Source organism: Electrophorus electricus, chromosome 8 (genome assembly GCF_013358815.1).
Source record: "Electrophorus electricus isolate fEleEle1 chromosome 8, fEleEle1.pri, whole genome shotgun sequence".
Taxonomy (NCBI): Eukaryota; Metazoa; Chordata; class Actinopteri; order Gymnotiformes; family Gymnotidae; genus Electrophorus; species Electrophorus electricus.
The window spans coordinates 2,176,284-2,200,238 of record NC_049542.1 but is presented as its reverse complement, the minus strand read 5'-3'; the positions used below and the strand labels follow the sequence as shown (position 1 = coordinate 2,200,238).

The following is a 23,955-nucleotide window of genomic DNA, read 5'->3' as shown; positions in this document are numbered from 1 at the left end:
ATGGGAGATTAAAAGAGGAGAAAGTTTTTTTTTCAGTCTTGAATGATTTGAGGCTTAGATGAGAAAGCTACGCTATTCTAATCAGGTACACATACATTGTAAATTGTGTATGACTGACTACAAGGTCATATAGTTCTGATTAAAAAAGGAATGACTGATTGTACCTAAATACAGAAAATCAATATTATCTATAAAAATTACCAAAATATGACCACCAATTAACAGGATTTGATTTGACAGCCTCAGAGGGGAAATGCAAAGTAGTATTTAATGCTTTAGTTTTGGATGGCTGCTGGAGTCTGGTTCAAGACTTTCATTTCCTGTAGCTGTATTTTGAATATTTCAGCAGCTTTACCACAGGAACCACCAAAATTTGACCAAATCTGTAAAAGAGATACAAAACCATTTGGACAACTGTTCTGACTTACATAATGAACAATAGACTCCACATTATTCTTATCAGGCATTACTCTAATGTTCAGTGTTTTTGAATTTTTAAAAAATGTCATTGAATATTGTTATTTGACTTTACTGTAACTGTTTCAAATATCAGTTACCTCTGAAGCCTTTTGGATTGAATTCACAAATTCTTCTTTAAGTTCAGGTTCATCAACAAGATCTTCGTTAACAAACGTGTTTTTCTGCATGACACCCAACATAATGTGCACCTTTTCCCAGAAGTTTTTCATCTGAATCAGAATGTTCTGGATTTTAGTCAGATATCGCTGGACCTCGTTCAGGTGGACAGGGCTGGGTATAGAGCCTGATACACACAAACAGAAACAGACTGCTTATTTAAACCAACAATGAGTACAGGACAGGAAAATTGTGCAGTGTTTTGCTATCGAAGTGTTTTCAGAGCTCTGTGTACTTTTGTATTCTTAAAAATAGATTGTTTACAGTCTCATTTACTAATGTACATGTGTGGAGATGAACTGGTCCAGTAACACTACACACAGAACCCATGAGCTTATTCAAAAAACTGTTCACAGACATAACCAAAAACAGTCATCCAGCAGACATCACCCAATCATTACTCACCCTTGTTGATTTTTACTTTGGCCAGTTTCATCTGTTGGACCTTAATGCTCCGCTGTTGGTTCATCAGAGCCGTCTTTTGAGAGGTGAGCTGATTCAGCTGGTTTTCAAGAGCTTTGATTTTTGCAGCAGCAGCGGGGGATGTTGCAACATCGTAAATGGACTTGATTGGAACAATGTACGGCACAATCTCAACGAAGATTCCGAGGCCTGAGCTTTTGCTTGTCACGTCCCTTACATAACTCTCAAGTTCCAGGTTTTTGGCATCTATCTTCCTTTTGGTGTCTTCAAGCTCGTTCCTAACTCTGGCAATCTTTTTTTCAAGGGTCTTTATAGCTCCCTCCATTTCCTGAACTTCCTGGGAAAGCTTCTCAGACTTGGCCTCAATGTTTGCCTTTTCAGTGATGATGTCACTGATAGTTGTGGCCACGTGTCTGTTGTGTTGAACATAGCTAAATATAAAAAAATGTGAAAATAGTCAACATTCATTTACTTTGTGTGTCTGTAGGTTGAGAAGATTCCAGCTATTTGTTATCAGTCTATGTCACTGTGTCATTAAAGCTGCACTAGGTAACATTTGTTTGTTAAAATTGAAGGAAGTCACATTACTAAGCCAAGAGGAAAAACCTTCTGCTAAAATCTAGTGTCTTTCTGCGAGTCACACTATAAAGCATGAAATATTCATTCAGATTCAAAACTGTTGGATCAGATTTGGCAAGAGTTTTCTGAACCACATCAGATGTCTTTATGAATTAACGAATCACACGCACAGGATCAAAAACAAGGTCCAGCTCGATTGGCTGCTTCCCTGAGTAATGTTACAGGGGGCGTGGCTCACAGTTCTGATATACCTGTGCATGTGTACAGTGCTGAAAGTCAGTGAATTGAAGGATAGAGATACTGCCTCATATGGAGACATCAGAACGGCAACCCCAGTCATCCTCTGCAGTATTACCCGGATGTGACTCCTACACATTCTGTTGACTTTTCAGGGGTGGCAACACCCTGCAGGGGTTCAGGAATGTTCATTTATTTTTGATTGCTGAACAGGTACATTATGTTGGTGGTTTGCTAGCTCGCAAGCAAACAAGCAATTTATTATTGATTTGGAATTTAATGTTATCTTGTGTATTGTACAGGGTAAATGTTAAGATGTTTTAACTATGTAGCCAATGTTATCTGGTAAATTCGTTAATATTATTATATAATCACTTTGCTGACAGTGTCTTTTTTTGTTTCAGGGTTTGTCCTCTTATGTCTGAACAAGGAAAGCCTTTAATCTCTCAAATTATTTCCAGTGCTACCATCTCTCTAATTTATGTATGCAACGATAACTTTAAATGAAACTTGGCTAACATTTCACCTGTGCTACCAATCTGTCGCGTACCTGCTGGATGATTAGAAGAGTAAGTTAGATAATGCACTTACATCCTGACAGAGCATTCCAGAGAGATCTGATCAAATTCTCTATGAAAACTCCTTCAACATGAATGCACTCGCAATCATCAGATAAATTCACTTGGGGAAATGGAAGGCAGCACAACCCACTTTACAAAATGTTCATGATTCATGCGGTTGCATACTTCCACCAGAGTGGTCGCCAATTCTAAAAATCTACATAGTGCAGCTTTAAAGTACAACATATAAATCTTCACATCAGCACAGGTGTCACAGACACCAGAATAAAACTGAAATTGAAGAACTCTAAAAGCTAATAATTATTTAACTTTCAAACTATTAATCTGACATGCATTTCTCTACTAACAGAACAGCACTGCTTCACACCATTTCTATACATCATGGTGATCTAGGCTGCAAAAAATACATGTTGTTACCTTTGCACCATCTTGTCCACATCTGTAATAAGTTCACCAATCCAGGTTCTTGCTTTTTCCAGGTACCTTACCGCCAGTGTTGGTTTGTTTTTTTCAATAGCATGTATCAGCATTGGAAACAGTGATGAAACCAGGGTATGACTGGTGCCCATACACTGTGGTGGAAGGAATAACATAAGATATGCACAATGTAATTTAACATTTACCTCCCCCCTTATATGACCTTTGCTGCTGCTGTTCCTCCATGTGATGGACATATTGGCTACAACCCAGTTACTGAGCTCATTAAGGATTCAGAGACATTTATGGTGATGTGATTACAAACATCTCGCCTCCTGCCTTTCAAATTGGTTCTGTGGTACTTGAGCAGGTCTGATTACTGAAGATCATCACGGTTTCTGTTCTGGAGCGTCAGTTACTGAGGCAGTAGAGTAGCAACTTGTATTATATCTCTCTTGTAAAACATTTTAACTTGAGGAGGACTGTGAAGCACTGAGGTGCATAGTTTATTAAAGTGGTGAAATAATTTGATTATACTGATTGGTTAAACCTTTTTCCTTAATGTACTCTGACACTGTGTGACCTTGTAGCTGTAGTACTTTTAACTCTTTGTCTAGATTGATCATATAAGAATACACAGCAGATCACATCAATCTCCTAATAACATGAAGAATTTACACGGAACCATCAACCCCATCCGCCTCACCTAATGAGGTGGGGATTATCACTCCACCTGTTATGATAATCAGCCCCAAGAGGAAGGAGTTTATAGACTTTTGACCAAGGCAGAGGGTCTGTCTCATCTTACACCACTCTTTCTCCTGATTTGTAAAAGCAAACTTCCAGCTAACAGAGAACATGCTCTGATTACATGCTCTTCAAATATAGAAACAGATGCTATTATGTTACAAAACCAGATGCTATTATGTTACATCTGTCAAAATTTTGATCTTCATTTACTTTGTTTTATTTCCATTGATAACACTTTTAAAATAAACTGTTTGTCAGTTTAAGGATTTGGATTTTAATCTGGAATTACATTTTTTTTTTTCCCAAATGAGAAGGCCATAATTTTACTTAATGTGTCATTATGCCAATCAGAAAGTCCCTTTGAAATGATCAAATTTGTTCTATGGAACAAAAGAGATTGTACAAAATAAATCATTTTGTATTTTTAATATATGGTTTGCTCATTTTATATATTTAGTTAATCAGCTATTTAAATCTACTGGATATTTCATTACATTTTTTCTAGTGTTTTAGAGGACACTGATTCAGTACCTGGACAGGTTGATTCCAGAGTTCTGACTCTATTTTTTTATCCCGAAAATGTAGCGTTCTACTAATAAGAATGCTTTCAGTTGGTTATATTTCTCTTATAAGGCTAATGTTAATTATGGTGGCATGTAGTTTTGAATATCGCTTTATATTAATTTGCAAAATAATTTATCAACACATTTTCTAGAAAACTTTAAACTATCAGTTTGATTTTTTTTTTTTTTTGCTATGTCTGATATTTTAAGGTTAAGTGTTGCTGTAAATTCACTAGAATATCCAATCTGTCATTATAACTTTGGATTCCAGTGTTTTAGACAATATGGTCATTGATTGTAATTAATTCATTATAAATTATTTTCTTCCTGACAGACATAAACGACCAGAGATCTCACCCTACACTGACACCATACCTTCAGCAGAAGAGCTTCAGAGGATCCAAAGAGAAGTTGGGTTTCCACAGCACGCTTCCTGAGGAGCCTCTTCAAGTTTGGAAACTTAGCCAGACACAGGTAGGAGATGTGGTACAGCAGGGATATCTGCTTAGAAGTGGGGAGAAGCTCCTCTGTGAATCCTGGACTCCATACGGAGTTGGTTGGCACAAGTTCTGTGAATCGGTTAAAACATATTTGAATGAAACATGTGGTCAACCACCCATGCTGGTATAATGTCTAAAACTTCTCATGTCCTAAAGAATTGGAAAAAGTACAATCAATCACTCTGAAAAAAAAAAAAAATTAAAACTTGCTTTTGCTGTTAGCCATTGTATGTAAGACCAGGGAAGACTTGTAATCAGTGTTATCCTATAATTCAGTAAAAGAGATTAGAATGACGACGTCAAACAGAACAACTGGACTACATTTTGATTCATGAACCTAAAATAAAAAATGTGCAAATACTAAGAAGTGAACCTTACCTGTAAATCTTTGTACTTCTTGCTGGTACAGTGTGTTGAGGTCTCACTGCAGAATCTTTATACCATGCACACACCGCCTCTTACACAGAAAGAAATTGCTGTCAAAGGTCTGAGGAAACCCAAGACAAGGTGATGAAAGATAAAAAAAAGGAAGTTTCCCTATAAAACTCTACTTTCTCTACTTCTGTACATTTACATTACATTTCTGTACTGGGAAAAGGCACATCTTTGGCTGAATAGTTAACTGGAATGTTGATAATGCTCATAATGAATGACTAATTGCATAATCAATGTTGTTGGGTAGGTGTCATTCCTATCTGAAGACATAAAGCCAAGGTAGAACTTTTTGCCTTAAATGAAAAGCATTTTTTATTTTAATAATGTGTAATATTGTGTTATTTGCCTTTAGGTTAATATAGGAAATACACCAGAAATTTAATCCGCCCTCCCCATAAAGTCCTATGCATTATTTAAACAAAACCTTTTGCAGGCTTGCCACAATGACCTATTTCAGAGGTCATATTGTTACAAAAGTGAGGAGGACCAGTCTAACTAGAAAATAGAGGCGACACCTTCTGCACCTCATTTGTCAACAGGTTCGCTGGAAGACATGCTGAGGGATGCATTTCTTACATTTTTTCTATCAAGTCCTATAGATAATTCAAATATGAAGTTGTGCTGGACTGCCACAAACCTCCTATTTCAGATTTGTCACGTTATATATTAATTTGTTTATTTGCTTTGTTCTTAATAAATTTAATGCATTTAGTAAATATAATACAATCATCCACTTTGCACCATTGTAGATTCTATGACATTACTGACTTTCCACATTCAGCTGAAAATGGTCAATTGAGAAGTTTATATCTGTGTATCCCACAAACTCCTGAAGGACAAAGCCTTGTGTCTGAAGATGTTTACTAGACAAAGTCATATACAGGACACTCATTAACACAGGACACAGGTCTTTTTTTAAAAGAAACCATTTTGAACAGTTTTGCTTGTGCAGTTAGTGTTGGGCTGTCGAGCTGATGCAGGGGTTTCTCATGAGCAGGTCATCTGAAACACAAGAACAGTTTACGATGTGCATTTTCTCAGGATTCTTTAACAATTAATCTGGTTTGGTCTTAAACTGGCTCTCTTTGTGCATAAATTCTGCTCTTCATTTAAAAATCAAAGTGTCTATTATGATTTCTGCATTACAACTATATTTCCTTGATTCATAGTGGGCAGTGAAGTCAGGCTAGTCTACCTTCTATAGGCCTGATTAGCCTTAATGTCCAGGTGGCAGGTTAACTGTGAATAGCAGAGATGTATGCATTTCTCTTCTGGGGAAGAAAAGCACACCTCTGATGAAACAACATGTCTTTCCAGTGAACCTGATACAATCTAGATGCAGGTGAGAGTTTGTTCATTCTACTATCTAGTTATACCAGACTTCCTGCCTTCTGTAGAATCCATACATCACTCTGTAACTTATGACGCAAGTCACCTGTCAAAACTAGATAGGACAAGGCTAAACTCCTGCTGAACCTGATCCAGACTAAGTAAGGAAGTAGTGGCGAAACAAGCAGGCCTTGTGATGGTGGATAAGATGCAGAAAACAGAAGTGCTAATAGATGTAAAGTACGACAGGTCAGGTAACCTAGTAAGGGATGGAATGTGGCCCTTTCATAGTGTTTAGATTAGTTTTTTGTTCTGTGTTTGTATTTCACATAAGTCCTATGTGAAATAGAATTAGAAACATTTCTGAAATGAAGGATACCACACTACAAATATAATAGCAGAGCGATACCTGGTGAAAATGGCAAACCCAAAGTAAACCGCTTGCTTGTTTAAAAACAACAGATCACAAAGATCTTCCACAGTGGGCAGGGATGTTCTCTAAACTTCAAGAGATCGAATGTTTGACTCATGGGCTTCCTAACAGAGAAACAAACACATTTTCTTACATCCATGTTAATACCATAAAAAACCCCAATTCTTTGACCTTGAACACTGCATAATATTAAATGTGAAAATTATTTCATTGGAATCAGTTTATTACTCTATTAGTTACGTCCTAAATTTTATTCTTTGACTGTTTACATTTATCTGACTATTTTATCCAAAGCAACTTACAATTATGACTAAATACAACTTGAGCAATTGAGGGTTAAGAGTCTTGCTCAGGAGCCCAACAGTGGTGGAGCTTGAACCAGCAACCTTCTGATTACAAGTCAAGTACCATAACCGCTGGGCTACCATTACCCACTGTTGTTTTTACTCAATCTAAATAACTCTTACAGTTTCGCTTATATATATAGTTTTTTGGTCAGTTCTCATTGTCACTGAATACGTCTTATATCACAAAGGTGTCTTGTCATGTTTTATCATCTAACAATTAAGTATGTGAACACAGAAACTTGAGGCAAGTTGAATTAAAGGACTCTTTGACTAACTTGATCAACACACTGTTTAAGTTTAAATTAAAAATAATAAAACCCTCTAAAATGAAACAAAAAGAAACATCTATATTTTCCAATGCCCAGAAGTATGTTTGACCTTTGACCCAGGAGATATTGTAGTAACCAATGCAAAGCCATGAAAACACACACAGTGTGATCACTTTGTCAGGCTGCCCTACCCAACAGCTGCACCAAACAGGCTGACAACCGTATTACAGTCAGTATTTCATAAACAAAATTCCAACAACCTTGGGATTTCTTTTTGTACTTTGACTTCTCCCTACAATTTCCTTTCAGTGCTTAGGAGAAAGGTGTAAGCAAACACACTGCTGCTGTTTCAGTCTTCACTTTCCGATTCTATTTACTTAAAACACAAAGAGGACACGACCAGACTGCCGTTTGTTTCTCTGATGGGCTGATGAGTGGTACAGACTGACACGATTGTCCTCAAATTATATCCTTGCATGTCTCTCTCTAGTCCTCAGAGGGTGGAGTTAAGACACAAGCCAGATGCAGGAAAGGAAGAACCAGGAGACACAATGACAGAAATGAGTAAAAGCCCTCCATGTATTAAATGACCAAATGTAGAACAGTGTAGCAATCACAGATGGAATATGCATCAAATACCATATGTGCAATGGTGGAATACATTATATGATTTCACTGGATATTCTGAGAGACCGAATGTCCATTCATACATACAATATGTTTTACTATTGTAGTTGCCTTCCTTAGATATAATTGTTGATATATAGGGTGTTAAAATAATGTGTGGAATTCGAGATTCGGGATAAACTGACTGTCCCACTAAATCTCTATACACTAAATAAATGTGGGTACATATAAACTAAAGGCTGATTAATTCAGGGAGTACTCTAATGAACTGACAGAACAAATTTTATTGCAATTTGGCCAAGCTATTACTGCCATGTTAGTGCAGTCTTGTAGGGCAAAGGGCTGAGTGAGGTTAACCAAACACTAAATCTATGCAGGTCATCACAGGTTACTCACATGGAGCCCAAAGTTCACAACACACACACACAGAGTGAGAGAGAGCATTTCAGCTGTGGGATGAGCCTTGTCATCGCTGGCTGTGCTCCTGAAACACGTACCGGCCTGGTTCCTCTGTGGTGGAGTTTTTCTACCTGTGACTCTTCTTTTTCTGCTGGTGATTGCTCACCTGAGATGGAAACTCCAGGAAGGTACCAAACGCAACACATCAACACTTATTTTAACGTGTGTGTGTACGTGTGTATGTGTGTGTGTGTGTGTGTGTGTGTGTGTGTGTGTGTGTGTGTGTGTGTGTGTGTGTGTGTGTGTAGTAGTAGTAAGAGTAGTAGTAAGTCTGTACTTTTACCAAACTACTATGGGCGGAAAATGGCTTTAGTAATGACTAGCACAGCCTTGGCTAAGTGTCACCCAAGTGATTAAAACTGAATACAAGCTGTTTAATAGTCAGCACATGTCATATTGTAGGTTTGAGTGTCCACAAATTAAAGATCTAGGTCTGCTTCAACAGTCTTTAACTATGTTCTACTGAGAGAGAGAGAGAGAGAGAGAGAGAGAGAGAGAGAGAGAGAGAGAGAGAGTGAGAGAGATGTAATGTATAGAAATTGTGTGTCCATGTCCATTTTTGTCTTAGTGGAGGTGGAGATGTCTGTACTTCAAGACCCACGTGAGGCAGCACACCAGCTGTTCTGCAGGCCCAGACACAGACCAGTGGAGAGGAAGCACCCCTGCCCCACTCTCACACCCACGCAGAGGCCCAGACACAGACCAGTGGAGAGGAAGCACCCCTGCCCCACTCACACACCCACGCAGAGGCCCAGACACAGACCAGTGGAGAGGAAGCACCCCTGCCCCACTCACACACCCACGCAGAGGCCCAGACACAGACCAGTGGAGAGGAAGCACCCCTGTGCCACTCACACACCCACGCAGAGGGCCAGACACAGACCAGTGGAGAGGAAGCACCCCTGCACCACTCACACACCCCTGCCTCACTCACACACCCACGCAGAGGCCCAGACACAGACCAGTGTAGAGGAAGCACCCCTGCTCCACTCACACGCCCACGCAGAGTTCTGGATCTGAGACGTGAGAGCAGCCTGCATTCCTGAGAATGGGAAGTTCTGGATCTGGATCGCCCCACAAATGAGTGACTGCATTGCACTTATTACATTATACCTACTTCAGTGTAAGTTACTTTTGGGTATGAAATACTATGAAGCCTATTTTGGTGTTTTAATGTTTGGTAGGCCATCCAAGGCTGATCTAAGCTTTCTAAGAGTTTATGAACAGATAGCAGTCAGAAGAGGATAGATTTAGTGTGTTTGGTTCCTCCCCCTTTGAATCTTGATGCCTCTCAAGGTTTCTTCCTCCTGCTCTAGGGAGTTTTTAATTGTCACTGTCACCCTTGGTTTGCTGACTGGGGGTTTGGACTTGGACATTTGTAAAGCTGCTTTGTGACATCTGTTGTAAAAAGTGCTATATAAATAAATTTGATTTGATAGTTAAGTGCAGGAAGTGAAAAACATGATTTGACTGATGTGTTGTAATTCTTACTCAAAGTAACTCACAAACAAGGTAAAATGTTCCACAGGTCTATATAATATGCACGAGAGAGAGAGCATGTGAAGCTAGGTGAAGTTAGCGCTCAGCGCCGAGCACCTCTGAGACTGCTGCAAGTGCGCTCTCTGGTGGAGCAGCAGCAGAACTGCAGGGATTCCCCAGACCAGAGAAACAGGCTTTACTCAAAAACAGACGTGAGGTCCTTTTCTAAACTCTACAGGGTTATAGAGTGGAAAAAGAAGGAGGAGTGGAGAAGAGCTGGGGGGGGGAGGGAGGGAGGGAGAGAGAGAGAGAGAGAGAGAGAGAGAGACAGACAGACAGACAGACAGACACACACACAGACAGACACACACAGACACAGAACACAACACACAAAGAGAGTGTGTGAAAGATGTGTGTGAATGAGAGAGAGGTAGGTGTACTTCCATCAGATAGAGCAAAGACCAAACTAAAAGACAAAGGTAAAGGATATTCAGACAAAGAGACTGTGTCTCTAACAGCCACTAGTGTAATGCTGATGTCCATGTGCAGTGAAAGCATACAGCTGTGAAGAAGTCCCAGTATGAGCCAGACACTAGGTTAGATTAGCAGGTCCCTCAAACATGCACGCGTTGTTTGAATATTCTGAATCTTCTGTAGCGCTGCACAGCTGAGAACACAGAGCACCACGCACTGTCCAGACGGCTTTCACTGTCTCTGTGATGAGGTCTCCTGTCTCATGTAGGACTCCACTGATCTTTTCAACCAGAATGACTCCGGATGGTGACTCTGTAATTCTTGTTAACGTTAACCTGCAATAAAGGATTGACCAGCAGTTCTCTTCTATTAATTCTGAAGTCTGCATCATCATTTTCTATTTGAATGATTAATTTTAAAACTAGCTGACTGGGGATTTAGGAACGACATTTATCGGTGGCCCGTACTACGGGAACTTTGTCTGTGGACCCACACTGTTATCAGCACAAACTGACAGATCACCTAAAAACTGCATTGTTCTGTGTGTGATGGCTGAAATTGACAGAAGCGCACGTTTTGAAGGTAAGATGATGCCTTTTAAAAGTTCTGCATAGTTGGAAATTTCAGACTTTTGTTCAGCGAGTTTTGTAGTGGTTGGGTCTCGGGATCATAGAAAGTGCGGACTGAGTGTTGGTGAATGAGAATAGATTGTTAACGTTATAAAAACAATTAAAAGGAGTAACAGTGCACAAAAATGAAAGTGAGACCTTATGCAAACTTAAATGATTGTGTGTGAAAAAAATCTGTATGACAAATAACTATGAAAAAGCCATCCTATAAAAATTTTAAAAAGTAATAGCAAACACCAGCTTGATAAAAAACATACAACTATGAGATGAACAACTGCTCAGAGAGAGATACATACAAAAGAGCTCAGAGTAAAAAGGCAAAAGCACACAAAGAGATAAATGTTAAATGTAGTTGATTGTGTTTGTCTAAAGTGTTCACCTAAGTGTTTGTCGTTTTGTTTGTCTAAAGTGAAGTTAAAAGCGAATTAGGTCATCTAAACGGCTTAGAATTCTTGGTTTTGAAGAACATATGAAAAATACTTATGCATAGTAATTTATTGATTGAAACACTGGGAAATCAAACTCATATCAGACTTTGGCTATTGAGCGAGTGACATACCTTAAATAACGCGGAAAACCACTTTTCTTCACTTGAGGAAAAAGAAAAGCTATTGCTACCAATGTTTAACTTGTTGTTATCTAGCCATTTATCATTAAGGGCAATATTAGGTTTGGAACTTTTGCCATGGGGGCAGGTGAACCGCTGCCAACTCCAGCAAACAGGTGATGAGCAAACAAATCCAACAAGGAGCAGAAAAAAGAGTTGACCTTTAATGACCTTATAAAATGCAAAAACATTTTGTGAGGCTGTGAGGCCGTAACAAGGAAAAAGAAGGAGAAATGGCTAATGTAATGGAAGTTGTGAAAAAGTGAGCAGCAGCAAAACAAACAGAAGCACAAATGGAAGGGGTTTTCAGTGTATTTTACAGAGCTTATCATTCATAAACAAACAATCATACTGGTGCAACTGTCTTCAGGAGTGATGCAAGCCAAAATAGCAAACAAAACCCAGACTAATTAAATAAAACTACACACTAACTAATCATAACAACACAACTCCCTAACACAAAAACAGAGACAAAACAAACGCCCAACAAAAATAGCAGTCACTCCCTACCACCAGTGTCCAAAACCAAAATACCAAAAAACCATATTTACACAATCTATATATATGTATATAGGTATATATACACAACTGCGGAAGTAGGAAGGGCGAAGCCAAAGACGAAGTCCAAAAATGAGGAAACACTCACTCACTCATTCATTCAATCTCACTCACTCACTCACTCTCTCTCTCTCTCTCTCCCTCTCTCTCTCTCTGTCTCTCTGTGTCTCTCTCTCTCGCTCTCTCGCTCTCTCTCCTGGGAGGGGCCTTTAAATAGCCAACACAGTTGGCTGGGAAAGCCGGCAAGGAAAGGGGCGGAGTCTCAATCAGGGTGGAAATCCTGGCAGTGGATCTGGAGCACACACACACATCCATCTTTCCGTAACAAATATGTGACAGGAATTATGTGGAATCCATTCTAAATCCACTCTTATTCGTTATATAAGTCTAAACAGTGGTTTGAATGTTTTTTATATCTTTTTTATAGATTTGGTCAGCTTTTGGTGGTTTCTGTTATAAAGTCGCTAAAATATTCACAATACAGTGAAAAGAGGCCTTCAGACTTCAGCAACCATCCAACACTAATACACTAAATGCTACTTTGCATTTCCCCTGTGAGGCTGTCAAATCAAATAAACTGTTAATTGGTGGTGGACATGATCAGTCAAGACATTAAAGTTTAACTTGGACACATGAAATTGACTAATGGTCAAAATAACAAAACAGTTACAGAAATTTCAGACCACAAATAATGCAAAGAAAACAAGCTCATAATCATTTATAAACAACACAGTACTAATATTTCAACTTAGGATGAGTCAACAAATCAATATTTGGTGGAATAACCCTGATTTTTAATCACAGCTTTCATGTGTCTTGGCATGCTTTCCACTAGTCTTTCACATTGCTGTTGGGTAACTTTATGCTACTCCTGGCACAGAAATTCCAGGAGCTCGGTTTTGTTTGATGGCTTGTGATCATCCTTCTTCCTCTTGATCACATTCCAGAGGTTTTCATTGGGGTTCAGGTCTGGAGATTGGGCTGGCCATGATAGGATCTTGATTTGGTGGTCTCTCATCCATTGAAATACACAAAATTTCACCTCGTCTGCCAGTTCAGTCCAGTGATTAATCATTCCACATGCCATCCTGCTACCAATATTTTCACAGTGCTGTTGCGACCTCACCACCTAGAGAGAGTCATAACAGAAGGCTAAACTCCTGCTGAACCTTCTTTTTTTTTTTGACTCTTCTTTTTCTGCTGGTGATTGCTCACCTGAGATGGAAACTCCAGGAAGGCACCAAACGCAACACATCAACACTTATTCTAACGTGATTGTGTGTGTATAGTAGGAGTAAGTTTGTACTTTTACCAAACTACTATCAGAGGAAAATGGCTTTAGTAATGACTAGCACAGCCTTGGCTAGGTTCCACCCAAGTGATTCAAACTGAATACAAGCTGTTTAATAGTCACCACTTGTCATATTGTAGGTTTGAATGTCCACAAATTAAAGATCTCGGTCTGCTTCAACAGTCTTTAACTATGTTCTACTGAGAGAGAGAGAGAGAGAGAGAGAGAGAGAGAGAGAGAGAGAGAGAGAGAGAGAGAGAGAGAGAGAGAGAGAGAGAGAGAGGTAATGTAAAGAAATTGCGTGTCCATGTCCATTTTTGTCTTAGCGGAGGTGGAGATGTCTGTACTTCAAGACCCACGTGAGGCAGCACACCAGCTGTTCTGCAGGCCCAGACACAGACCAGTGGAGAAGAAGCACCCCTGCCCCACTCACACACCCAGGCAGAAGCCCAGACACAGACCAGTGGAGAGGAAGCACCCCTGCCTCACTCACACGCCCACGCAGAGGTCCAGACACAGACTTTGACCACGACCAGTGGAGAGGAAGCACCCCTGCTCCACTCACACACCCACGCAGAGTTCTGGATCTGAGACGTGAGAGCAGCCTGCATTCCTGAGAATGGGAAGTTCTGGATCTGGATCGCCCCACAAATGAGTGACTGCATTGCACTTATTACATTATACCTACTTCAATGTAAAATACTTTTGGGTGTGAGATACTATGATGCCTATTTTGGTGTTTTAATGTTAGGTAGGCCATCCAGGGCTGATCTAAGCTTTCTAAGAGTTTATGAACAGATAGCAGTCAGAAGAGGATAGATTTAGTGTGTTTGGTTCCTCCCCCTTTGAATCTTGATGCCTCTCAAGGTTTCTTCCTCCTGCTCTAGGGAGTTTTTAATTGTCACTGTCACCCCTGGTTTGCTGACTGAGGGTTTGGACTTGGACATTTGTAAAGCTGCTTTGTGACATCTGTTGTAAAAAGTGCTATATAAATAAATTTGATTTGATAGTTAAGTGCAGGAAATGAAAAACATGATTTGACTGATGTGTTGTAATTCTTACTCAAAGTAACTCACAAACAAGGTAAAGTGTTCCACAGGTCTATATAATATGCACGAGAGAGAGAGCATGTGAAGCTAGGTGAAGTTAGCGCTCAGCGCCGAGCACCTCTGAGACTGCTGCAAGTGCGCTCTCTGGTGGAGCAGCAGCAGAACTGCAGGGATTCCCCAGACCAGAGAAACAGGCTTTACTCAAAAACAGACGTGAGGTCCTTTTCTAAACTCTACAGGGTTATACAGTGGAAAAAGAAGGAGGAGTGGAGAAGAGCTGGGGGGGGTGGGAGAGAGAGGGGAGAGAGAGAGAGAGAGAGAGAGAGAGAGAGACAGACAGACAGACAGACACACACACAGACAGACACACACAGACACAGAACACAACACACAAAGAGAGTGTGTGAAAGATGTGTGTGAATGAGAGAGAGGTAGGTGTACTTCCATCAGATAGAGCAAAGACCAAACTAAAAGACAAAGGTAAAGGATATTCAGACAAAGAGACTGTGTCTCTAACAGCCACTAGTGTAATGCTGATGTCCATGTGCAGTGAAAGCATACAGCTGTGAAGAAGTCCCAGTATGAGCCAGACACTAGGTTAGATTAGCAGGTCCCTCAAACATGCACGCGTTGTTTGAATATTCTGAATCTTCTGTAGCGCTGCACAGCTGAGAACACAGAGCACCACGCACTGTCCAGACGGCTTTCACTGTCTCTGTGATGAGGTCTCCTGTCTCATGTAGGACTCCACTGATCTTTTCAACCAGAATGACTCCGGATGGTGACTCTGTAATTCTTGTTAACGTTAACCTGCAATAAAGGATTGACCAGCAGTTCTCTTCTATTAATTCTGAAGTCTGCATCATCATTTTCTATTTGAATGATTAATTTTAAAACTAGCTGACTGGGGATTTAGGAACGACATTTATCGGTGGCCCGTACTACGGGAACTTTGTCTGTGGACCCACACTGTTATCAGCACAAACTGACAGATCACCTAAAAACTGCATTGTTCTGTGTGTGATGGCTGAAATTGACAGAAGCGCACGTTTTGAAGGTAAGATGATGCCTTTTAAAAGTTCTGCATAGTTGGAAATTTCAGACTTTTGTTCAGCGAGTTTTGTAGTGGTTGGGTCTCGGGATCATAGAAAGTGCGGACTGAGTGTTGGTGAATGAGAATAGATTGTTAACGTTATAAAAACAATTAAAAGGAGTAACAGTGCACAAAAATGAAAGTGAGACCTTATGCAAACTTAAATGATTGTGTGTGAAAAAAATCTGTATGACAAATAACTATGAAAAAGCCATCCTATAAAAATTTTAAAAAGTAATAGCAAACACCAGCTTGATAAAAAACATACAACTATGAGATGAACAACTGCTCAGAGAGAGATACATACAAAAGAGCTCAGAGTAAAAAGGCAAAAGCACACAAAGAGATAAATGTTAAATGTAGTTGATTGTGTTTGTCTAAAGTGTTCACCTAAGTGTTTGTCGTTTTGTTTGTCTAAAGTGAAGTTAAAAGCGAATTAGGTCATCTAAACGGCTTAGAATTCTTGGTTTTGAAGAACATATGAAAAATACTTATGCATAGTAATTTATTGATTGAAACACTGGGAACTCAAACTCATATCAGACTTTGGCTATTGAGCGAGTGACATACCTTAAATAACGCGGAAAACCGCTTTTCTTCACTTGAGGAAAAAGAAAAGCTATTGCTACCAATGTTTAACTTGTTGTTATCTAGCCATTTATCATTAAGGGCAATATTAGGTTTGGAACTTTTGCCATGGGGGCAGGTGAACCGTTGCCAACTCCAGCAAACAGGTGATGAGCAAACAAATCCAACAAGGAGCAGAAAAAAGAGTTGACCTTTAATGACCTTATAAAATGCAAAAACATTTTGTGAGGCTGTGAGGCTGTAATAAGGAAAAAGAAGTACAAATGGCTAATGTAATGGAAGTTGTGAAAAAGTGAGCAGCAGCAAAACAAACAGAAGCACAAATGGAAGGTGTTTTCAGTGTATTTTACAGAGATTATCATTCATAAACAAACAATCATACTGGTGCAACTGTCTTCAGGAGTGATGCAAGCCAAAATAGCAAACAAAACCCAGACTAATTAAATAAAACTACACACTAACTAATCATAACAACACAACTCCCTAACTCCCTAACACAAAAACAGAGACAAAACAAACGCCCAACAAAAATAGCAGTAACTCCCTACCACCAGTGTCCAACACCAAAATACCAAACAAATGATATTTACACAATCTATATATATGTATATATACACAACTGCCGAAGCAGGAAGGGCGAAGCCAAAGACGAAGTCCAAAAATGGGGAAACACTTACTCACTCACTCATTCATTCATTCATTCATTCATTCTCTCTCTCTCTCTCTCTCTCTCTCTCTCTCTCTCCTGGGAGGGGGCTTTGAACAGCCAACATAGTTGGCTGGGAAAGCCGGCAAGGAAAGGGGCGGAGTCTCAATCAGGGTGGAAATCCTGGCAGTGGATCTGGAGCACACACACACATCCATCTTTCCGTAACAAATATGTGACAGGAATTATGTAGAATCCATTCTAAATCCACTCTTATTCGTTATATACGTCTACACAGTGGTTTGAATGTTTTTTAAATCTTTTTTATAGATTTTGTCAGCTTTTGGTGGTTTCTGTTATAAAGTCGCTAAAATATTCACAATACAGTGAAAAGATGCCTACCTGTTCTGGGAGATCAATCCATCATCCCTCAGACGTGGTGTGGCAGAAAGAGTCTGACAGTTTTATGGAACAGCTAAGGAAAATTAAAGTTTTGGACCAGACTTCAGCAACCATCCAACACTAATACACTAAATGCTACTTTGCATTTCCCCTGTGAGGCTGTCAAATCAAATAAACTGTTAATTGGTGGTGAACATGATCAATCAAGACATTAAAGTTTAACTTGGACACATGAAAATGACTAATGGTCAAAATAACAAAACAGTTACAGAAATTTCAGACCACAAATAATGCAAAGAAAACAAGCTCATAATCATTTATAAACAACACAGTACTAATATTTCAACTTAGGATGAGTCAACAAATCATTATTTGGTGGAATAACCCTGATTTTTAATCACAGCTTTCATGTGTCTTGGCATGCTTTCCACTAGTCTTTCACATTGCTGTTGGGTAACACTATGCTACTCCTGGCACAGAAATTCCAGGAGCTCGGTTTTGTTTGATGGCTTGTGATCATCCTTCTTCCTCTTGATCACATTCCAGAGGTTTTCATTGGGGTTCAGGTCTGGAGATTGGGCTGGCCGTGATAGGATCTTGATTTGGTGGTCCCTCATCCACACTTTGATTGGCCTGGCTGTGTGACATGGAGCATTGTCCTGTTGAAAAAAACAACCATTAGAGTTGGGGAACATTGTCAGAGCAGAAGGAAGCAAGTTTTCTTCCTGCACAGTTTTGTAAGTTGCTTGATTCATGCGTCCTTCACAAAGACAAAGCTGCCTGATTCCAGCCTGGCTGAAACACCTCCAGATCATCACCAATCCTGCACCAAATTTCACAGTGGGTGTGAGATACTCTGGCTTGTAGGCCTCTCCAGGTCTCCGTCTAACCATTACACGACCAGGTGGTGGATAAAGCTTAAAATTGCCCTCATCGGAGAAGATGACCTTACTCCAGTCCTCTACGGTACAGTCGTAATGGTCTTTTACTAACTTCAGTCTGGTTCTTCTTTGCTTCTCATTGATGAAGGGCTTTTTTCTAGCTTTGCACAACTTCAGCCCTGCCTCCAGAAACCTGTTTCGCACCGTCCTCGCTGTGCAATTCACCCCAGCTGTTGCATGCCATTTTTTGTAGGTCACTTGACATCATTAAGTGACATTTGAATGAGGTGGCGATCATCACAGTCGGTAGATAGTCGAGGCTGCAAGTGCGGGTTAGGAAAGTGTTCTATTCGGCGCGAACAGACACAGGAAAAGAGCAGCGGTGCAGCAGTTAGTGATTCGGGTGTTTTCTTTTTAACGTGACCCGATCCCGGGGCTGGTATGGAGTCATGTTTGTTTAAGGTGCTGATGTATTTGTTGTATAGGCAACTTGGGAGCGGGTGAACACAATTTTGGTAAACATGGAGTATGATGTAATGTGTTTTAATGTTTGTTGATTTTGTGCTTACTTTGTCGTGATGTGGGATAATCTGTTGTGTATTTTGTGTGCAGGGAGCTGAGTCACGTTTTTGTTCCCACTATGAGTATTTCCTGATTCTGAGTTTTTCAGTAATGTAAGTTTTTATTGGGTCTGGTGTGGAAATATTTATCAGGAATTGTACTGATGAAGTGATTCATGTACGTGTGATGGTGACCACGTTAAAAGTCAGTGAAGCCATTTGTGCTTAAACTCAGAACCAGATTTTCCACTCATTGTGTGTTTTAGTGCTATGTTTTTTAAATTGTATTAAACTTGTCTGACCTGGTACTGGTGGTGTTGCTTTTTTTTTTTTTTTTAAAAAAGGTGATACCTGTTGCACATACACAGATGGAATTTGCATAAAATACTGTGTAATGGTGGAACTCTCCCAAAAAGGCAACTTCTGTTCTTAAAGACTCAAGGTAATCTTTCACTGATATGGGTATTTTGTGTTATTTTCATGTTATGTGGCTTCATGTATAATGTAGTTGTGCAGGACACCGTGTTCTGAGAAGTTTGTCACGAGGTGGAACAGGTTACATTATAAACAAGACCCTCAATGTTAAGGAGATGCCTCCAGTCCGCTCACGGAACCGAAAGGATTTGGGGTTGTGACCTGTCATACTACAGTCGTCATAGCAACACCAGGTCTGTTTACAACACTACTACATTAGTTGGAGCACTTGGAGCTTTTGCATCTATATGCTCCTGGATCTCCTCCCACATGATCTACTGCCACCTCATGATTTACACATTAAGCACTGGCCACAAAGATTTGGAAGTAGGTGGCTTTGAAAAACAGATTCTTTGAGATGCTTTAATGGACAGTTTCACATGGCAGTAAAGTTCATTATGGGAGATTAAAAGAGGAGAAAGATTTTTTTTTTCAGCCTTGAATGATTTGAGGCTTAGATGAGAAAGCTACGCTATTCTAATCAGGTACACATACATTGTAAATTGTGTATGACTGACTACAAGGTCATATAGTTCTGAATAAAAAAGGAATGACTGATTGTACCTAAAAGCAGAAAATCAATATTATCTATAAAAATTACCAAAATATGACCACCACTTAACAGAGTATTTGATTTGACAGCCTCAAAGGGGAAATGCACAGTAGTTTTGGATGCTTTAGTTTTGGATGGCTGCTGGAGTCTGGTTCAAGACTTTCATTTCCTGTAGCTGTCCCATCACACTGTTATACTCTTCCTGCCGCACGGCGTCTGAGAGAGACGATGGATCAATCTCCAGGAACGCATAGGCATCCTTGGACTGTATTTTGAATATTTTAGCAGCTTTAACACAGGAACCACCAAAATTTGACCAAATCTGTAAAAGAGATACAAAAAGCATTTGGACAACTGTTCTGACTTACATAATGAACAATAGATTCCAAATTATACTTATCAAGCATTACTCTAATGTGCAGTGTTTTTGAATTTTAAAAAATGTCATTGTATATTGTAATTTTACTTTACTGTAACTGTTTCATATATCAGTTACCTCTGAAGCCTTTTGGATTGAATCCACAAATTCTTCTTTAAGTTCAGGTTCATCAACAAGATCTTCATTAACAAACGTCTTTTTCTGCATGACACCCAACATACTGTGCACCTTTTCCCAGAAGTTTTTGATCTGAATCAGAATGTTCTGGATTTTAGTCAGATATCGCTGGACCTCGTTCAGGTGGACAGGGCTGGGTATAGAGCCTGGTACACACAAACAGAAACACAGACTGCTTATTTAAACCAACAATGAGTACAGGACAGCAAAATTGTGCAGTGTTTTGCTATGGAAGTGTTTTCAGAGCTCTGTGTACTTTTGTATTCTTAAAAATAGATTGTTTACAGTCTCATTTACTAATGTACATATGTGGAGATGAATTGGTCCAGTAACACTACACACAGAACCAATGAGCTTATTCAAAAAACTGTTAAAAGACAGACAAGCATACATAAACAAAAACAGTCATTCAGTAGACATCACCAATCATCACTCACCCTTGTCGATTTTTACTTTGGCCAGTTTCATCTGTAAGTCAATCTGCTGGACCTCAATGCTCCACTGTTGGTTCATCAGAGCCGTCTTTTGAGAGGTGAGCTGATTCAGCTGGTTTTCAAGAGCTTTGATTTTTGCAGCAGCAGCGGGGGATGTTGTGGCATCGTAAATGGACTTGACGATTGGCCCAATGAACGGCACAATCGCAGCGAAGATTCCGAGCCTTGAGCTTTTGCTTGTCACGTCCCTTACATAACTCTCAAGTTCCCGGTTTTTGGTATCTATCTTCCTTTTGGTGTCTTCAAGCTCGTTCCTAACTCCGACAAGCTTTTCTTCAAGGGTCTTTATAGCTCCCTCCATTTCCTGAACTTCCTGGGAAAGCTTCTCAGACGTGGCCTCAGTGTTTGCCTTTTCAGTGATGATGTCACTGGTAGTTGTAGCCACGTCTCCGTTGTGCTGAACATAGCTAAATATTAAAAGTGTGAAAATAGTCAACATTCATTTACTTTGTGTGTCTGTAGTTTGAGAAGATTCCAGCTATTTGTTATCAATCTATGTCACTGTGTCATTAAAGCTGCACTAGGTAACATTTGTTTGTTAAAATTGAAAGAAGTCACATTACTAAGCCAAGAGGAAAAACCTTTTGCTAAAATATAGTGTCTTTCTGCAAGTCACCCTATAAAGCATGAAATATTCATTCAGATTCAGAACTGTTGGATCAGATTTGGCAAGAGTTTTCTGAACCACATCAGATGTCTTTATGAATTAACATCACATGCACAGGACCAAAAACAAGGTCCAGCTCGATTGGCTGGTTCACTGAGTAATATTATAAGGGGCGTGGCTCACAGTTCTGATATACCTGTGCATGTGTACAGTGCTGAAAGTCAGTGAATTGAAGGATAGAGATACTGCCTCATATGGAGACATCAGAACGGCAACCCCAGTCATCCTCTGCAGCATTACCCGCATGTGACTCCTACACATTGTGTTGACTTTTCAGGGGTGGCAACAGCCTGCAGGGGTTCAGGAATGTTGGTTTATTTTTGATTGCTGAACAGGTACATTATGTTGGTGGTTTGCTAGCTATCAAGCAAACAAGCAATTTGTTATTGATTAGGAATTTAATGTTATCTTGTGTATTGTACAAGGTAAATGTTAAGCTGTTTTAGCTATGTAGCCAATGTTAGCTGGCAAATTCGCTAATATTATTATATAATCACTTTGCTGACAGTGTCTTTTTTGTTTCAGAGTTTGTCCTCTTATGTCTGAACAAGGAAAGCCTTTAATCTCTCAGATTATCTCCAGTGCTACCATCTCTCTCCTTTCATGTATGCAACTATAGCTTTAAATTAAACTTGTCTAACATTATGCCTGTGCTACCAGGCTGTAGCATATCTGTTGGATGATTACAAGAGTAAGTTAGATAATGCACTTACATCCTGAGAGAGCATTCCAGAGAGATCTGATCAATTTCTCTGTGAACACTCCTTCAACATGAATGCACTCGCAATCATCAGATAAATTCACTTGGGGAAATGGAAGGCAGCACAACCCACTTTACAAAATGTTCATGATTCATGCGGTTGCATACTTCCACCAGAGTGGTCGCCAATTCTAAAAATCTACATAGTGCAACTTTAAAGTACAACATATCAATCTTCACATCAGCACAGGCGTCACAGACACCAGAATAAAACTGAAAAACTCTAAAAGCTAATAATTATTTAACTTTCAAACTATTAATCTGACATGCATTTCTCTACTAACAGAACAGCACTGCTTCACACCATTTCTATACATCATGGTGATCTAAGCTGCAAAAAATACATGTTGTTACCTTTGCACCATCTTGTCCGCATCTGCAATAAGTTCATCAATCCAGGTTCTTGCTTTTTCCAGGTACTTTACCGCCAGTGTTGGTTTGTTTTTTTCAATAGCATGTATCAGCATTGGAAACAGTGATGAAACCAGGGTATGACTGGTGCCCATACACTGTGGTGGAAGGAATAACATAAGATATGCACAATGTAATTTAACATTTACCTCCCACCTTATATGACCTTTGCTGCTGCTGTTCCTCCATGTGATGGACATATTGGCTACAACACAGTTACTGAGCTCATTAAGGATTCAGAGATTTTTATGGTGATGTAATTACAAACATCTCACTTCCTGACTTCCATATTGGTTCTGTGGTACTTGAGCAGGTCTGATTACTGAAGATCATCACGGTTTCTGTTCTAGAGCGTCAGTTACTGAGGCAGTAGAGTAGCAGCTTGTATTATGACTCTCTTGTAAAACATTTTAACTGTTTAACTGTTTACTGGTGTACTGTGAAGCACTGAGGTGCATAGTTTATTAAAGTGGTGAAATAATTTGATCATACTGATTGGTTAAACCTTTTTCCTTAATGTACTCTGACACTGTGTGACCTTTTAGCTGTAGTACTTTTAACTCTTTGTCTAGATTGATCATATAAGAATACACAGCAGATCACATCAATCTCCTAATAACATGAAGAATTTACACGGAACCATCAACCCCATCTGCCTCACCTAATGAGGTGGGGATTATCACTCCACCTGTTATGATAATCAGCCCCAAGAGGAAGGAGTTTATAGACTTTTGACCAAGCCAGAGGGTCTGTCTCATCTTACACAACTCTTTCTCCTGATATGTAAAAGCAAACTTCCAGCTAACAGAGAACATGCTCTGATTACATGCTCTTCAAATATAGAAACAGATGCTATTATGTTACAAAACCTCTACTACTGAACATCTGTCAGTTGTGATCTTCATTTATTTCATTTTTCTTCCATTGATCATATGTTATGCAAGTGCATTGATGATGTTACTGTCTCCAAGACCATCACCACATGCCCCAACCAGAAGCCATGGATGCCTGCTGAGGTGCGCATGCTACTGAGGACCCGTGACTCAGCCTTCAGAACAGGTGACAGAAAGGCTCTCAGAAAAGCGAGAGCCAAACTGTCATGTGCGATCAGGGAAGCAAAGCGTGCACACGCACAGAGGATCCATGGACACTTCAAAGACACGGGTGACACACGGCGCATGTGGGAGGGCATTCAGGC

At 39.7% G+C, this 23,955-nt stretch overlaps 2 protein-coding genes across 2 annotated transcripts; both read right to left on the bottom strand.

Moving 5' to 3' along the window:
• Positions 1 to 1,033: 1,033 nt before the first annotated feature.
• LOC118241843 lies at positions 1,034 to 4,912 on the bottom strand. The gene is made up of 4 exons (XM_035529155.1): positions 4,897 to 4,912; positions 4,562 to 4,755; positions 2,874 to 3,028; positions 1,034 to 1,490 (listed from the first exon to the last, which is right to left on the bottom strand). Exons 1-4 carry the CDS (start codon positions 4,910 to 4,912, stop codon positions 1,034 to 1,036), a joined length of 822 nt encoding a protein of 273 aa, XP_035385048.1.
• A 15,081-nt stretch (positions 4,913 to 19,993) lies between these two features.
• LOC118241842 lies at positions 19,994 to 23,046 on the bottom strand. Its single transcript, XM_035529154.1, has 5 exons — positions 23,041 to 23,046; positions 22,701 to 22,855; positions 20,863 to 21,326; positions 20,366 to 20,571; positions 19,994 to 20,191 (listed from the first exon to the last, which is right to left on the bottom strand). Exons 1-5 carry the CDS (start codon positions 23,044 to 23,046, stop codon positions 19,994 to 19,996), a joined length of 1,029 nt encoding a protein of 342 aa, XP_035385047.1.
• Between the last annotated feature and the right edge of the window lie 909 nt (positions 23,047 to 23,955).

What these genes read in the sequence shown, in the direction of transcription:
- LOC118241843 (XM_035529155.1), bottom strand. An exon ending in CTGAAGCTCTTCTGCTGAAG is followed by an intron (nt 3,029 to 4,561) that starts GTATGGTGTCAG and finishes CTTCCACCACAG; the next exon opens with TGTATGGGCACCAGTCATAC. An exon ending in GTGGACAAGATGGTGCAAAG is followed by an intron (nt 1,491 to 2,873) that starts GTAACAACATGT and finishes TTTTATATTTAG; the next exon opens with CTATGTTCAACACAACAGAC.
- LOC118241842 (XM_035529154.1), bottom strand. An exon ending in GCGGACAAGATGGTGCAAAG is followed by an intron (nt 21,327 to 22,700) that starts GTAACAACATGT and finishes TTTAATATTTAG; the next exon opens with CTATGTTCAGCACAACGGAG. An exon ending in CAAAGTAAAAATCGACAAGG is followed by an intron (nt 20,572 to 20,862) that starts GTGAGTGATGAT and finishes TGTGTGTACCAG; the next exon opens with GCTCTATACCCAGCCCTGTC.